The sequence below is a fragment of the Coregonus lavaretus genome (assembly GCF_964263955.1).
Source record: "Coregonus lavaretus genome assembly, chromosome: 17".
In the NCBI taxonomy this organism is placed as follows: Eukaryota; Metazoa; Chordata; class Actinopteri; order Salmoniformes; family Salmonidae; genus Coregonus; species Coregonus lavaretus.
The window spans coordinates 32,967,247-32,985,651 of NC_140004.1; the positions used below are offsets into that span (position 1 = coordinate 32,967,247).

General features: G+C 45.6%; 1 protein-coding gene across 1 annotated transcript in view; it reads right to left on the minus strand.

Moving 5' to 3' along the window:
* Positions 1-14,793: 14,793 nt before the first annotated feature.
* Positions 14,794-18,405, minus strand: part of LOC311144764 (zinc finger matrin-type protein 4-like) — a gene marked incomplete at its 5' end in the record, with an annotated part of 162,115 nt that continues 158,503 nt past the window's right edge. Inside the window, one exon of the mRNA XM_084180867.1 lies at positions 14,794-15,243. Within this exon, the coding sequence (XP_084036993.1) occupies positions 15,216-15,243 (28 nt within the window). The 3' untranslated portion in view covers positions 14,794-15,215. The remainder of the gene's footprint in view (positions 15,244-18,405) is intronic.

The following is an 18,405-nucleotide window of genomic DNA, read 5'->3' on the forward strand; positions in this document are numbered from 1 at the left end:
GCAGAGTAATTAGAGCAGAGCAGAGCAGGGACAGGTGGAGCTAGTTAGGCTGAGTAGAGAGAGTGGTGAGCAGAGTGGAAGAAAATTAAGGTGGTAACCCGGTGGAGTGAGAGGCCCATGACAGAACCCCCCCCCCAAGGGACGGCCCCAGAAGTCCCAAGAGCAACACCACGCCGGGCGGGAGGAGGGGAGCCGGAGGAGGGCTAGAACTCCTCCGAACGGTCCGAGTGAACGTCCTCATCCTCGGAGGAAGCCGGAGGGCCGTGGTCGGGAGATGGGACAGGTCCCGAGACAGGATCAGGCACAGGACAGGAAGCCGAGCGGGCAGGACGGTTAGGGACCCCTCTGGGGCGGCCCCTACGGATTGCAGGTTGATCAGGATGCCGTTGGTGGAAAGCGGTGATGAGAGTCCTATCCACAATCCGACTAGCTGGCACCCAGGTCCTTTCCTCAGGTCCATAGCCCTCCCAGTCAATGAGGTACTGGAGACCCCTACCCCTCCGTCTGGACCGAAGCAGGCGGCGGACGGTGTAAACCAGACCACCATCGACGAGCCGTGGAGGAGGAGGACCAGGCGCAGCAGGGACCAGCGGACTCTCATGGATGGGCTTAATCTTAGACACATGGAAAGTGGGGTGCACCCTCAGGGAATTAGGCAGTTGGAGCCGGACAGCAGTTGGGCTAATCACTCTTATGATAGGGAATGGGCCAATGAACCGAGGTGCCAGCTTCTGCGACTCCACCCTGAGTGGCAGGTTCTTCGATGACAACCACACCCTTTGACCAACATGGTAGGTGGGAGCAGGAATTCTCCGACGGTTGGCCCCGGTAGTGTAGCTGGCAACGGATCTGAGGAGTGTGGCTCGGGCTTGTGACCAGGTGCGGCGACATCGACGGGCAAAAGCAAGTGCAGATGGGCAAGTAACCTCCTCTTCCTGGCTGGCAAATAGAGGAGGCTGGTATCCATAAACACATTGGAAAGGGGACATACCGATGGCAGAGCAGGTCAGAGAATTGTGTGCGTACTCCACCCATGTCAATTGCTGCGACCAGGAGTGGGGGTTGCGTGAAGTCATGCATCGCAGTGCCTTCTCGAGCTCCTGATTAGCCCGCTCTGACTGCCCATTGGATTGGGGATGGAATCCGGAAGTCAGACTGACTGTGGCTCCCAGCAGGTGACAGAACTCCTTCCAAAAAGCGGAGGAGAATTGTGGACCACGGTCAGAAACTACATCCTTGGGCAGTCCATGGATCCGGAAGACGTGTTCCAGGACCACCTGGGCGGTCTCCTTGGCGGTTGGGAGCTTGGGGAGGGGAATGAAGTGTGCCATCTTGCTGAAACGGTCAACGATGGTGAGAATGACGGTCATGCCACTTGAAGGGGGCAGCCCCGTGACAAAGTCAAGGGCGATGTGAGACCAGGGACGTCTGGGCACAGGCAGGGGCTGCAGCAATCCGGCTGGGGGCTGGCAGGACGACTTGTGTTGGTTGCAGATGGGGCAGGCTTGGACGAATTCCCGTACATCCCTCCTCAGAGAGGGCCACCAGAACCTCTGGGCGAGCAGGTTGTAAGTGCGGGTGGAGCCAGGGTGACAAGCTAGGCGGGAGTCATGTCCCCACTGAACGACCTGGGACCTCAGGTCTTCGGGGACAAAAAGGCGGTCAGCTGGGCAAGTGCTGGGACCTGGCTGGTTACGGAGAGCCTCCAGCACCTGTTCCTCAACAGCCCAGGTCAGAGCTGCAACGATGCAGGGACTTGGCAGAATCGACACAGGGTCCTTGGAGGGGGTGTCATCCTTCTGGAATTGACGGGAGAGGGCGTCTGGCTTGGTGTTGCGTGATCCAGGCCGGTATGACAGAGTGAAATTAAACCTGGTGAAGAACAGGGCCCAGCGGGACTGCCTGGAGTTCAACCGTTTGGCCGTGCGGATGTACTCCAAGTTCTTATGATCGGTCCAAACGAGAAATGGAATGGTGGACCCCTCCAGCCAGTGACGCCACTCCTCCAAGGCAAGCTTCACAGCCAGCAGCTCACGGTTCCCTATGTCGTAATTGCACTCAGAGGGGGACAACCGACGTGAGAAAAAGGCACAGGGATGGAGCTTCCTATCCTCCGCAGCCCACTGAGAAATCACAGCACCAACTCCCACATCCGAGGCGTCCACCTCCACAATGAATTGCCGGTCCACATCAGGCATCTGGAGGATGGGAGCGGAGGTGAACCTCACCTTGAGGGTACTGAAGGCTTTGTCGGCTGCTGGGGTCCAGGTGAAGGGTTGCTTGGTGCTGGTTAGAGCAGTGAGAGGGGCAGCAACGGTACTGTAGTTCCGGATAAACTTCCTATAGAAGTTAGCAAACCCCAGAAACTGTTGCAGCTTCTTTCTGTTCTCCGGAACTGGCCATGAAGTGACTGCTGATACTTTGGCAGGATCCATTTGGATACTTCCCTCTGCCACTATGTACCCCAGGAAGGCCACTGTCTTGACGTGAAACTCACATTTCTCTGCCTTGGCGTAGAGGGAATTCTCCAGAAGACGATGAAGGACTTGCTGGACATGGCGGGTGTGTTCAGACAGGTTTCTGGAGTAGATTAAGATGTCATCCAGGTAAACGAAGACAAACTTGTTTAACATGTCCCGCAGTACATCATTCACTAGAGCCTGGAACACAGCAGGAGCATTGGTGAGGCCAAAAGGCATAACCAGATACTCGTAGTGGCCTGTTGGTGTATTGAATGCGGTTTTCCATTCATCTCCCTCCCGGATCCGCACTAGGTGGTAAGCGTTTCTGAGATCCAACTTGGTAAAAACAGTGGCTCCCTGGAGCAACTCAAAAGCAGAGGTGAGCAGAGGCAGAGGGTAACGGTTTTTCACTGTGATGTCGTTGAGTCCCCTGTAGTCGATGCAGGGGCGAAGAGATCCGTCCTTCTTCCCCACAAAGAAGAAGCCAGCACCAGCAGGAGATGAAGATGAACGGATTAATCCTGCGGACAGAGAGCCATTGATGTAGTCCTCCATGGACTTTCTTTCAGGAGCAGACAACGAATAAAGACGACCCTTTGGAGGAGCTGTTCCAGGGAGGAGGTCGATGGCACAGTCGTACGGTCGGTGAGGGGGCAGAGATGTGGCTCTTGCTTTGTTAAACACCTCTCTGAGACCATGGTAGCATTCTGGGACATTGGAGAGGTCAGGAGCGGAGTTAGTAGGTACTGGCCGAGGGGGTAGTGCGGCAGCAAGCAGGCAGGTTCGGTGGCAGTCCTCTCCCCACTCCCTGATCACCCCGGTCACCCAGTCGAGCTGAGGGTTGTGCCGGCGGAGCCATGGGTAACCCAGGATGAGGGGTTGGCCTGGAGAGGGGAGCAGGTGAAACTGGATAGTTTCTTGATGGTTTCCGGACAGACCCATCGAGACCGGGGCCGTGACATGAGTGACTGATCCGAGTAAGTGTCCGTCCAGTGCCCGGGCAGGAATAGGAGGTGTCAAACGGAGGTTCTCCAGTCCCAGTTGGCGTGCCAGCTTGATGTCCATTATGTTGGCTTCGGCGCCAGAATCCACCAGAGCAGCCAGGGTGTGAGTTGAGTCAGAAAGGCGGAGGTGAACTTGCAGCAGGGGTTTGCGGTCGGAGGACTGGATGGTCATTGAACTCAACCGGACTCCCCCTATGCCCGGTGAGCTTCGGCCCTTTAAAGGGCAGGTTACCACACGATGTCCATCACCTCCACAATAGAGGCAGAGGTTTGAGGTGAAGCGGCGCTGGCGCTCTGCAGGAGTGAGAGAGGCTCGCCCAATCTCCATAGGCTCAGACTGATCAAGCTGACCTGGGTGAGTGGCAGTAGATGACAGGAGCCCAGTCGGATCTCTCCGAATGCCGGTAGTAGGTGGACCTTGGCGCCCCCTCTCACGACGACGGGTCTGTATCCTTCTGTCGATCCTGACAGTCAGTGCGATGGCTTCATCAAGAGTGGAAGGCAGTTCATGGGAGACCAACTCGTCCTTGATATAGTCAGCCAAACTATGGAAGAACGCGTCCACCAACGATGGTGTGTTCCAAGAACTTCGTCTAGCCAGGGTTCGGAAGTCGATGGAATGGTCTGCGACTGTACGTCTGCCTTGTCGAATACTGAACAGTTCACGAGACGCCTCTGCGGTGGGTGAATCCAGGTCAAACACCTTCAGCATCTCCTCAGCAAACAGGTCGAAGGTTGCACATGCGGGGGTTTGACGTTCGAACTCTGCTGTTCCCCAGAGTCGAGCTCGGCCCGTCAGGTGAGTGATGGCATACCCAACTTTAGCCCCCTCCGTGGCGAAGGTCCTTGGCTGCAAGGAGAACTGAAGTCGGCAGCTAGTCAGGAATGGCCGGACCTGGGTTGAATCGCCGTTGAACCGCTCGGGGTTTCCAATCTTGGGTTCCGGAGCAGCGGCTGCAATGACCGGGGCAGGTAACTCGGGGGCAGGGCTGGTGGGCAGACTGGCTGGGGTAAGGTTGGTGAGGAGTTGAATGATCATGGCGAGTTGTTGTTGCTGCTGCTGGAACTGCTGCTCATGCTCATCGGTTTCCATGTCGGGGAAAGTGTGCGCTGAGTCCATAATGGTCAGATCGTACTGTCACGGTTCAGACAGACGACCAGAGGACCACAATTGCGTCACACCAGAAAGTTTATTAAACTTAAGGGAAAAGGGAAGTAGGGAGTGAATGAAGGCTCCAGGGGTAACAGGGATCCCGTCCAATGTGCTGGGTCTGTGCCCCCCCCAGTGGCAGCGATGCGTCCTATGAAGCCGGTGGTGGGTGGTCCAGAAGTCCTGGGGGGGGGAGACACAGACACAACAGGGCGGAATGAAACAAGGCAGCAGTACAGTTCAAGGGAAATCCAAAATACGTAGTAGCAAGGCAGAAGGCTGGTCAGAGTTACCGGGATTGAAGAGTAGTCAGGAGTCGTAATGGCAGAAGCAGGTCTGGATCTCCTGAGGCAGAAGAGTATCCAAAAAACAGGCAGGTCCGGGGTCACAAAACCAGGGTGAGCCAGAAGCGCGAGCAAACAGGTTCCGGGTGTGAGCTTTGCAGACGATCTGACACCGGAGAGCTGAAAGACAGGGCCTTAAATACTGGGAGAGGTAGTGGGTAATGCAGCGCAGCTGGCAGAGTAATTAGAGCAGAGCAGAGCAGGGACAGGTGGAGCTAGTTAGGCTGAGTAGAGAGAGTGGTGAGCAGAGTGGAAGAAAATTAAGGTGGTAACCCGGTGGAGTGAGAGGCCCATGACAAATTTCAGTTTATGTGACAACACAAGCAATGCATAGTGTAGAGAATCATTGTACGATCTAAACGATTGTGAAAATATTTTCAATCACCAAAAATATTGTATTTTCAGCTATTTGAAGCTGGTGTACAAAACCGAAAGTAAAAGACGCAAAAACGGGAAGCATAGAAATAGCGCACAGAGAACAGATCTACCGCTTCTTAGACTTGTTTTCAATACAAATGACAGATCTATAACACATTTCTATGTGAATTTGGCCAGGTCACCCAAAAAGTTACATATTGCAGTTGAAGCTTTAACATCCCTGGATATGGCAATACTAGTTTGCTATGTCATATTAAAACATAAGGCTTTATATGAAGGTACGAACAGTAGGTAAACAAACATCATGTCTGAGTATTTCCCTGCACATCAACACTGTGCCAAAAACTACTTCACATTACAGTAAGCATTTGTTTTCGTTCTCAGTCTGCCAACTGTTTTACATTTCCTGATGATGGGATTTTAGGCAGGTGTGTGTGTGGCGTGCGTGCGAGTTCTTGCAAGTGTGTGTGGGTTTGTGTTCTTTCAAGTGTGTGTGTGTGTGTGTGTGTGTGTACAGTATGCGAGTAGTGTGTTGGGTTTTCTCATGCTTGTGCATTCCCTTCCTATGTTGCTCTAGTCTGTGAAATACGCTTAGATTATGAGAGCAGAAGTTGTGGTCTGCTCTGGGAAATTTAGAGAGCTTACTTTTTCTGCCTCAGGAAACTATGAGGCAAAACATATTTTATTAATGCCCATTAAAAATGGATTCATGTTCATTACTTTCTCTGATGACTTTCATCCAATTTGTATGTAGAGCGAGAATTTCATTTCCCTCAAAGAGCAAGCATTACAATGCCGAGATAAGTGCTACATTTTCCCCATCCAAAGTCAGTTGAGCCATGACCAGAGTTAACGACCCACCAATCAAACAATTAAGCTTTAATATGCTCTACACTCATCATATCACCATTTAGATTTTAACAGCACTTGCCTATTGTAAATTAATAACTCTACAGTTAAAATGTTATGCTTCAGCTGTCATAGATATAAAGTCACCATCCATCTCAACAAAAGGGACATGCTTATAAAGTGTTTACTGGTTTACACTGGCCATGCTTATACACTCTGAGTCAATATTCACGTAATAATAAGGAATTCCCCTCGACCACTCCCACAAATTGGTGAAAACAAACATTATTTTCTATTGACCCCTATTGTAAAAGAGCCAACTTCGTCGTTGATTCTTTGTTGTACAGAAATAACAAAATATGCTGAAAAGCTGCTGTGTTGTACAATGTACATGTACCAGGGCAAAACTCCCAACCTACGGTTCGCAATACTCCCACTAAGGGAAATAGAGCCTGCAAGAAGAGCCCTGTGGCTTCAGGCTATTTCGGCATGGGAGACTAGGAAATGTGGGGACCCGGTGTCCAAGTAGGCTACACATAGCTATGTATGTGGAAAACATTTCATCACAAGTAAGACATTTAACTTGTTTAGTATAATATGTTTGTAACTCCACTCACTACTAGTAGCGGTGTGTGGGTAAAATCACTGGGGAAGCCAAGCCAGAAAAAAAGCCATATTACAACCTATGTGTTGTGATAATTAACATGTTAGTTCATATGCCTTGACACCGTGATTTATAGGCCTAAGGCCGAGACAATAAGAAGACACAGTGGCAGAATAAATTCAACAACACCTTTGTTTCATCACAAAACTGGAGAGCAACCTCTGTCCGATGAAGTCCACAAAGCATATTGCATGTAACAAACAGTTACATGACCTACAGCATGGTCAAGCAAGTTAATGTTTGCTATCATGTTTCAGGAGAAGACCCAGATGCAGACAGTGTCAAAGTAACAAAAGTTTATTACAAAAACAGGGGGCAGGCAAACGACAGGTCAAGGGCAGGCAGAGGTCAGTAATCCAGATCAGAGTCCAAAAGGTACAGAACGGCAGGCAGTCTCAGGGTCAGGGCAGTCAGAGGTCAATAATCCAGGGTGGTGTGACAAGGTACAGAATGGCAGGCAGGCTCAGGGTCAGGGCAGGCAGAATGGTCAAAACCGGGAAAACTAGAAAACAGGAACTTGAGAAAGACAGGAGCAAGGGGGAAAACGCTGGTAGGCTTGACAAAACAAAACGAACTGGCAACAGACAAACAGAGAACACAGGTATAAATACACTGGGGATAATGGGGAAGATGGGTGACACCTGGAGGGGGGTGGAGACAATCACAAAGACAGGTGAAACAGATCAGGGTGTGACAGTTTGCGACATTTTCGCGCTACTAAACAACTATTCATTTAGAACCACGGAGAGTTACCGAAAGTTGCAAAGAAAACAGGAGCTACCGCCACTATTCCAGCACCATTTCAAATTCAACATTTAAACATCATCAAATCACCTATGCTTAGTCTAATACAGTTACAACTAAATGTTACCAAAAACTATTTAGTCCAATCAACGTAAGCTAAATATGATGTGGCTGACCATGGTTCAGATTTCTGTGCGTGTGTGTGTGTGTGCGTTCATGCAAGTAGAAAAAACATGTTGACTGTTTTGTTGTCCTAAGCTACCTGGCTAAAATGCTTGCTCGCTAGCCTAACTTCCTTTCATGGGCAACGGCTAGTTAACATTAGCCTACTACATCTAGCTACATATTGAACTTCCATCATCTCAGGCAAGGGGCACAATGTATGAATTTATGGTTGAATCAGAATCGCAGTTATAATCATTGGCCAATACTGAGAATTAAGCACTGGCCAATGATCCCTATCTCCATCCATGGCTAATTTAGGAAAGGGCCAATTTGAGCTAGCTAGCCATCCACCGGAGGACAACACAACGAGATGCAACAATTCAAGTTTTCTGTCAATGACGGTTTGCTCTCGATGTGATGTGATTGGTCTGAAGCCAAATCCAAACTGGATTCCCTTGACACTTGTTTTGGGTGCACCAGGCCCATTCACAGTTGAGCTCGCTCAGTTTAGCTCAACGCTGTTTGGCTATTATTTTATACTTTTTTATCAAGGGCGGCCAAATGCTAGCTGGCTTCCCTTGCATTCAATGCTACGGGCAGCAACAACGTTATACTCTTTTGGACCAGACAGCATCAGATAGATGGGGTACACATACAGAGATAGAGTGGCGCTGTTTTGCTTTCGCCAGTGAGATACATTCAGCCTCTCTCTTAGAATTTCTTTCCTTGGCAACCATGAGTACACACCACTGCTGTATAGTCCATTTGTTTGTGTTGTTAGTCTTGGCTAGCTTAATGTTCCACTCACTCACTCGGCTGCTAACACCTCCATGAAAAGGGGCATGAGGGAAGCCCTACAATATTATGTTTTAGCGAGAAAGCTCAGGAGCAGGCAAGGTTGAGAAGTCATCTTTAGACATATTGTACTTTTCTTAAAGTTTGTAATTGACAAGCAGACAACAAGAAAATTTTGTTTGAAAAAGGTCAGCTATTTGCTGTGAGCCAATGGGGTATCCTAGGTAACCACAGGTTATTTTCCCAACAGGCGGGTCCATCTAATACCGACTGGGACTGTAGCTATGACTGTTTATGAATAATACTTTATTGGATAATTATTGAACAACCTTATATAAAGTTGTGGAGGAAAGGATACTTATGATTCTTAGTTACATCTAGGCCTTTCACATACTTCAGATAGATGCATGATGCATACATATAGAACATTTGATTTAAAACGTTTTATGTTGTGATTTAGATTTTTCCAATACGTCTCTGTGATTTCTGTGAATCAAATCTCTCCTCAGTATTTTTAATACTGCATGGTCCTGGAAGGAAGATTTATCTATGTAATCACAAAGATGATGTGTGCATAACTTAAAAGCATAGGCGGGATTCACATTTTCCCTCAAATCATGAAATCTCAGCCATTGGCATAGTTAAGAAGATTCTGCTAAGCTTTCTAAATCACTCTCTAATTCCCTTGCTTTGGAACAAGTCCAATTATTCCTATTGGCTATGGATAGAGGAGTCTGTATCTGGCTCGTGGTGGATTTAGCATTACATTTTGGCTTCCTTCACATGCAGATCCTGGAATTCAAATCAAAGGAGCCTCTTTCCTTCTTATTGTTGATATTTCTGCTATCAGATGAGATTGTTTATTATCTTTCTTTCTTCTCTCTGTTGTTCTTTCTCAGTAGGAGGATCCAGAGATGTGTAGGTGGAAGCTAAGCTCACAATGGGAAACTGAGCTCATTCTCACCTCGGCCCCAATCCTCAAAATAACTCTGTCCCAGTTCCAAATGGCACCCTAGCTATTCCCTTTATAGTGAACTACTTATGTCCCCTATATAGTGCACTACCAATGTACTAAAGCACAGGGTGCCATTTGGGACGCACACTCAGTCTTATTCTCCCAAGGAGAGGCCTGAATGGGAGCCAACTATAGAAACCAACCTCAACACTCCCTCCCAGCTCTGATCATCCTGCATCTAGCCTCCAGGCAGGCTCTTCCTTCTCTCTCCTCTGCTCACCTCTCCTCCTCCCTCTTCCTTCCCAATCATTACTCAAAAGAGGAAAATACGAGATCATCCAGGCAGCACTGTCCCAGAGAGAAACAAACAACAGCATGAAATGATACTGCTCTATTTACCCATGTGTTACTACTTACCCATGTAGACTACAGTCTGACAATATTAGTGCATTCTCTAGTAAATTACGTTTCATTGCTTGTGATTTCTGGTAGCTACACTGACTGACTGGCTTTACATCGATCCAATGAGTCCCATTCTCTCACATCTGCACAGATCTGATTACTAGATATGCATACCCATCACAGATGACTTTATTATTTTAATTGAGTCCAGTTCATTGTTATCTGAGGAATATCTATGTCACATAGTTTAGGCACTACAAGTGGTTGATTACAATCAATCACAATTCTTAGTGAACTGTACTAAGAGGAAGTCTCCTCTTTAAAAAAAACTTGTTGAATCAATATTGTTTCCAAGTCATTTCAACAACAAAAATGACATGTGATGATATTGAATGAATGTGGAAAACTGATTAGATTTGCAAAAAGTCATCAACGTATCAGAACTTTTTTTGTAACCCAACTTTTAATCTAATTCCAATAACATGGTGAATTGTTTTGGTGATTTCACGTTGAATTCACATTAGTTGACAACCAAAAGCAAAACTAGACGTTGAACTGACAGTGGACTGACTGTGTGCTTTTTCAGCTCTATTCAAATCGGTTCCTAAACCCATCTTTACTATCTACGGGCATACACATATATTTTATGCTTGCAACTGTCTGTAATAATTGAGATATAAAGTTATTTTGAGAGAGTCTTAACTAATGGCCAGGCCCCTCTGATGTCAATAAAGATCCCTTAAAGACATGCTCTGGTACTTTGGCGACTAAGAAAGTATTTTTTAAACCTCCCGCTTTGGGCTGGATGTGTCAATATGTAGTTCATACATGTACAATCTATGAGCAGAATTACTGTCTTACCTCAATTAGCCACAAAATCCATAGTTTGAAAGCTTTTGTTTTCTTGAAGCTGTGCCGCACCATTTTCCCTACATTCCCCCCCCCCAAGTGGGCCAGCCCCCTAGCAATTTGAATTCTAGCCCAGTGTTACCCAATGAGGTTTCCCAACAGCTCTGTGGACACAGCAGAGAGAAAAGAGGGAGCAATGAGGCGGTGCACATATCTGCACATATATGATGTAGTACACACTTTTCGGGGACCACTTTTTGCTCGTGAGTGTTTCCTTCAGAAGTACTGACTAAAAAGTCAACAAAAGTACCTAACGCACCCATCCATGCTCTTCTTTTCTCCAGCACGCCTCCTCATGCTAAGCCATTTGGGACCTTTCCCAATTACATCCTATTATTTAAATTTTAAAAGAGTGAATTAATGACTTTGGGCTTTACTGATGAGCTGTCGTTGTCTGTGTGGCTTAATGAGTATTATTATAATCCATCTGGATGGGTCAGGACACAGAAATCTTCATCCCAAATAGCACCCTATTCCCTTTATGGTGCACTACTTTTGACCAGAGCCCTGTGGGCCCTGGTCAGAAGTAGTGCACATTTCATTAGAAAAGTTAATCATCAAAGAAATACACTACATGACCAAAAGTATGTGGACATCTGCTCGTCAAACATCTCATTCCAAAATCATGGGCATTAATATGGAGTTGGTCCCCCATTTGCTGCTATAACAGCCTCCACTCTTCTGGGAAGGCTTTCCAATAGATGTTGGAACATTGCTGCGGGGACTTGCGTCCATTCAGCCACAAAAGCATTAGTGAGGTCGGGGCACTGATATTAGGCCTGGCTCGTAGTCGGCATTCCAAGGTGTTCGATGGGGTTGAGGTCAGGGCTCTGTGCAGGCCAGTCAAGTTCTTCCACATAATTTCTGTATGGACCTCGCTTTGTGCACAGGGGCATTGTCATGCTGAAACAGGAAAGGGCCTTCCCCAAACTGTTGCCACAAAGTTGGAAGCACAGAATCATCTAGAATGTCGTTGTATACTGTAGTGTTAAGATTTCCCTTCACTGGAACTAAGGGGCCTACCCCGAACCATGAAAAACAGATGCAGACTATTATTCCTCCTCCACCAAACTTTACAGTTGGCACTATGCATTGGAGCAGGAAGCGTTCTCCTGGCATCAGCCAAACCAAGATTTGTCTATCGGACTGCCAGAGGGTGAAGTATGATTCATCACTCCAGAGAACGTGTTCCCACTGCTCCAGAGTCCAATTGTAGCAAGCTTTACACCACTCCAGCCGACGCTTGGCATTGCGCATGGTGATCTTAGGCTTGTGTGCGGCTGCTCGGCCATGGAAACCCATTTCATGAAGCTCCCGACGAACAGTTATTGTGCTGACGTTGCTTCCATAGGAAGTTTGGAACTCGGTAGTGAGTGTTGCAACCGAGGACAGAAGATTTTTATGCTCTACGCGCTTCAGCACTCGGCAGTCCGATTCTGTGAGCATGTGTGACCTACCACTTTGTGGCTGAGCCATTGTTGCGCCTAGACTTTCACTTCACAATAACAGCACTTACAGTTGACCGGGGCAGCTCTAGCAGGGCCGAAATTTGATGAACTGACTTGTTGGAAAGGTGACATCCTATGACGGTGCCACATTGAAAGTCACTGAGCTCTTCAGTAAGGCCATTCTACTGTCAATGTTTGTCTATGGAGTTTGCATGGCTGTGTGCTCGATTTTATACACCTGTCAGGTGTGGCTGAAATAGCCGAATCCTCTCATTTGAATGGGTGTCCACATACTTTTGTATATATGGTGTAGTTGGTTGACTTTGATTCCAGGGGAATGGCAGATAGAGGAATGGTTAACCTGCGCTACTCCTTCAGACAAAAGACTCAGCTCAGCTCTAGGGTTAGATAGGAACATAGGTTGCTGGGCACATGATATTCCCCAGAGGTGTCTAGACTCTGACAGGCAATGGGAAGCAAGTGTTAGTCATGTCATTGTAGAGCTAACTGAAAATGTCTGGTTTTTCTGGCCGAAAGATGACCTTTCCTCTGCGTAATGCAACCACCTCCATATAGAAGAGCTGTATCTTACTCAGCAAAAAGCATGTGATGGGTAGTAACTCTTATTGCCCACTGCTATAAGTCTCCTGATACTGATATGGAATACAGCAGAGGATGACAACAGTAGTCAGGAAATCTCTATCTTCAGTCAACTGTGAACTATCGACTTTCCTTTGAGAAATGGAGCATGTTAACTTTGGCGATGAGAATGCCAGCTCGGAGGAAAACATAGGCGGAACAAAGCAACACGACTGGACAGGTGGTATGGTATAGTTGCAAGTGTCTTTTTATTGTTTTTCAGACACAGTAGAGTACATAACCCAGAGATAGCACAAAGAGAGTAGGGTGTATGAGAGGTGGTGTTCCTCTGGAGATCAAGGGAGAGACATTAGATCCAATGCAAAAGTTGGGCAGAATGTGACTTGGGGCTGAGCAAAGCAATTCAATGGATCGCAGAGTTGCATTAATTAGTAAATCATACGTCCACAGAGTACATCTTAAGTTGCTTGTAATATTAAAAACACTTTGTACATTAGTTGTTGTTTTTTGCCTGTGGCATCTCACAAGGCGGATGGCTCTCAGTTGAGCCAGCTTCAGTTGGTGTTCAATTCAGGATGTTTTGTTGTATGTTTTTAAATTTCTCTCTCCATCCCTCTAATGCCCATGAACATGCTGTGGTGTGGTTTTCTTTGCGTAAGCAGTAAATTAAAACGGTTGAAGTCTTATCAAAAAAGGAAAAAGGCTTGGTTTCAATTGGTGTAACAATTCTAGACATTGGTAATTTCAAAACAAACAGATCAGTTATTTATAAATTTGCACAAAAATACCTTTAAAGTTATTTATCAAGGCTATTGATTAAACACATCTTTGCTGTCGACAGACACTGACTGCACTGTACTGACAGGATAATAAAAACCTCTTCTATCAGTATACAGATACATCTGCTTTCCCAATTACCAATAAACTGTTTAATCCACAACAGTAAGAACAAATATACATTCCTAATAAAACACCTGCTATGGCAACAGGAACCACTGTTATAACGTAGCTTTGATGTTCTAATAACATATTAGAATGAAAGAGTTGCTACAGAAGGTTGAAATAAGGTTGTATATTAAAGTTGGATTGCTTTTTAAATACTCTCCATCTCTGAATAAGACATCATCATAACACCATTACAGAATAACATGGTTTGATTCAAATTGACTGTAATTGGCTGTATTTCTTACACATTCTAAAAGGCTTTTTTGGAATGAATTCAGTGAACATGAACGTAGTAACATTTTAAAACAGTTCTGTTGAATCTGAATCATGAATCTGAATCATGAATCATGAATCTGAACAATACTAATCAATGGGACCTCCCTGAGACGAAGACCACATTTGAACCTCAAAACCACATGGAGGAACAGAGAACACATGTTGAGATCTGGAACACTGACAACATAGATCCCTATCTAGGTTCTCCTTCCATGACTGCTAGAGACGCAGAAAGATCAATTCCCAAAATAAATACAAATATTTAAAAAAACTTTGACTGTAGTATTTATAAAGCAACTTGTGCACGATACCATTATGTTCAAAGGCATTTCTCAAATTGTCATTATTATTGCCAACAAAACCTTTTGTCCACCAGGGATATTATGTTATTGTAAGATTGGATGGGAATATATAGCATAGACCCAATTATTAAACCATTATTATAATGTTATACATTATTCTGAAAGAAAAAAACGTATTCTGAGGGCAAACCAAATACAAATTTTAAAATAAATGATTCATAAATAAATCTAAAAACAATATATTACTTACATATAAGTTATCTCTTATACATATTCTATTTCAGAGGTAAATAAAAAAAAAAAAAACGATTTATTCCTCAAGTCAAAATGCCACTGAGAGTCTTCCTCTCTCTAACACAACTAAAGCAAAAAGCATAGTTAGCATGAAGTTGCAGGTTGTTTGTTTCATCATGCATTGAGAAGACCACCCCTTTGCCCGATCAACCTTTATGCTCTTGGACAATTGTCTTTAAACGTACTGAAAATCTGTTAATGTGGAATGCGGAATGTGGAATGTTGATGATCACACAGCTAAAATGAGAAGAGTTCTGCAGAAGCTTTACGTTGACAGGTGAGACAGATGCTGTGGAGCTGGAGTGTTACAAAAACCCCTCTTTCTCCTACTGTATGCCAGCAGGGCCACTGAGAGAGACACAGAGAGAGAGACAGAGAGAGAGAGACAGACCGAGAGAGAGAAAGAGTGTGTGTGTGTATGTATGTGTGTGTGGTAGAGAGAGAAAGCAGAGCAGAGGCAGAAAAAGCGGGGCAAGCTGACCACAGCTTGTCTGACATCAATCCAATGGATTATTTTGTTCTTCAAGATTCACTGGACACATATCTGATTCTTCAGGCTGCAGGAGAAAGAAAGAAAGAAAGAAAGAAAGAAAGAAAGAAAGAAAGAAAGAAAGAAAGAAAGAAAGAAAGAAAGAAAGAAAGAAAGAAAGAAAGAAAGAAAGAAAGAAAGAAAGAAAGAAAGAAAGAAAGAAAGAAAGAGAGAAATATGTTATTGTTATGAGACAGCAAAAGTAAAATATATCTCAACCAATCAAATAAAACAGGTAAAGATTAAATGATCCTGATCAATAATAAAGTGTCCACAATAAGGAGTCCATCACAAGCAGCAGCAGAGGGCAGTTCAAGTAGAAGGTCTAAACAGCCTTGTCTCCTCTAGACTGGATACAAAACCCTCCTCAGGACACTTTCTCATCTCTGTCTCCCGTACTTCACGCACCACTTGACTTTATGCGCTCGTTTGTCATGTCCTCAACAAAGCCCTCGGAGCTCGCTTATGACACTTAGAGTGGCCAACATCTAATCCCACTTGTGATGTGATTTAAGAGGAAAGCCAGGTTTAATAGCATATCCACGACATCGCCACATCGACTGAAGGCCTTACCGAATGGTTTATCAACACACAATCACTGTTGGAGACGCCTCTCCCTGTTCTCTCCCCGTCTAGGAGAAATCATACTTAAAGGCCCTCTCACTTAATATGGTATGACTGTTCTCACAGCATGACAACCAATCCACATCTAATATGATATTCTGCCGTGCCACAGATAGTCTTACAGTAGAGAAAAAGAGGGGGGTAGGAAAGGAGGGTAACTAGCCAGTTGTACAACTGAATGCATCCAACCCCTCTGAATCAGAGAGGGGGCTGCCTTAATCGACATCCACGTCATTGGTGAACGGGACGTAGTTGTTGTTGTTGGGGGTTAACTGCCTTGCTCAGAGGCAGATCGACAGATTTTTACCTTGTCTGCTTGGGCATTCGATCCAGCAACCTTTCGGTTAATGGGCCAAATCTCCTACCCGTCAGACTACCTGCCGATGTGTTTGTAAGATTGGATTCCTTTAAGGCAATTTACTGAGGACAGTACACAGGTGTGCAGTTTGTGGGAACATACAATAGTTAATGTGCAGGTATATCACATCTTATTTTGAGCCAATAGACTACTAAAATAGAATTCTTAACCCTCATTGGTTCATGCACTGTAAGTCCCGCCACATTAACAGTAGTTAATGTACAAACATTATTTGTAAAATTAATCGATTCCCTGACTTGCATTTAGTCCGGGGTTTCTATGTTGACTCCAGGTAAATTTAGCAGAGAGAGAGTAATCACTGTTTACATTGTAAAATTAACATCCTGCTGAGTTAGTCCCCTATGAGGTAGTCCCCATGAGTTAGTCCCCATCCTGCTGAGTTAGTCCCCATGAGTTAGTCCCCATGAGGTAGTCCCCATCCTGCTGAGTTAGTCCCCATGAGGTAGTCCCCATCCTGCTGAGTTAGTCCCCATGAGTTAGTCCCCATCCTGCTGAGTTAGTCCCCATGAGTTAGTAGCCATGAGTTAGTCCCCATCCTGCTGAGTTAGTCCCCATGAGTTAGTAGCCATGAGTTAGTCCCCATCCTGCTGAGTTAGTTCCCATGAGGTAGTCCCCATGAGGTAGTCCCCATCCTGCTGAGTTAGTTCCCATGAGGTATTCCCCATCCTGCTGAGTTAGTCCCATTGAGTTAGTCCCCATCCTGCTGAGTTAGTCCCCATGAGTTAGTAGCCATGAGTTAGTCCCCATCCTGCTGAGTTAGTTCCCATGAGGTAGTCCCCATGAGGTAGTCCCCATCCTGCTGAGTTGGTCCCCATGAGTTAGTCCCCATCCTGCTGAATTAGTCCCCACGAGTTAGTCTCCATCCCGCTGAGTTAGTCCCCATGAGTTAGTCTCCATCCTGCTGAGTTAGTCCCCATGAGTAAGTCCCCATCCTGCTGAGTTAGTCCCCATGAGTTAGTCCCCATCCTGCTGAGGTAGTCCCCATGAGTTAGTCCCCATCCTGCTGAGTTAGTCCCCATGAGTTAGTCCCCATCCTGCTGAGGTAGTCCCCATGAGTTAGTCCCCATGAGTTAGTCCCCATCCTGCTGAGGCAGTCCCTAGAGGATGTGGCCAGAGCAGCAGCAGCAGAGCAGGGCCCATATTAGTTTGAAATTAGTCCACCATAAAAGCTAATGTACCAGACCTGCATAGACCTTAGCCTACACACACACACACTGAAGCACTCATGAAAGCGCATGCAAACACACAAGTGCATGTACACACACACAACGGCACACACACAGCCACGCATAAACACACACACACAATAATGAAAGCAGAAGGGAGGTGGGGGATTGAAACATAAGAGTAAGATTAATGCAACATTCACTGAGTAAAGTTGAGAAATAAAACAACCTTGAGACGAGGCCTCCCTTTGGAGAAAGCAAACAGTTCCATAAAATGGAGGAAAATGAACACATTCTCAGCACGCCAGCAGAGCTGAATTTATTCCACTCAAAAGCGTATTTAGCATTTTGTTTTCATTAGAGGGGCTCTCTACATAGACAGAGCCTTTTTCACTCGTATGAATGGATCCTGTTCTGCTACTTTACATCACTATAAAACCACACTAATTACAACACATTCAGGAAAACATGCAGCCGTGATTTTGTAGGCTAAATTATACATTTGAATTTATTGGTTCACCAACTGTTCAGTTCAAACGCAGTGTACCCAAATCCAGAGATTTTCATGTGTTAGTTGGTGGTACAAAACACAATGTTGCACTCAATAAACAATGTGTGCATCTGAAACCATGCAGGTCTTTATAAATGTTTCACCTGATGTTCAGACATTATAGTTGTCCCTACTTTGGACTCAGTACTGATGTATTCTGATCTCAGGTGGTTTAACACTGTCTGGTATAACACATATTATATTTTTCCAGAGGTCTAAGTAGCATATTTCAATTGGTCTAATTAACTACATGATTACAACAACGAGACAACTGAATGAGGCATTGCAACCAGAAGGTAGATGTTAACAGAGGCAAGCCAAGTTAACCAAGAGAACACATTGTAACCAAGTCTCACTTTCAAACTCTGCTGTCCCTGCAGGTGAAAATCTAATCCAAGTACCATCCTCAAATAATTTAGTTAATTTGATAATTTCCTCTTGAGCACATCATTTCTGTAAGTCAATGAGAGA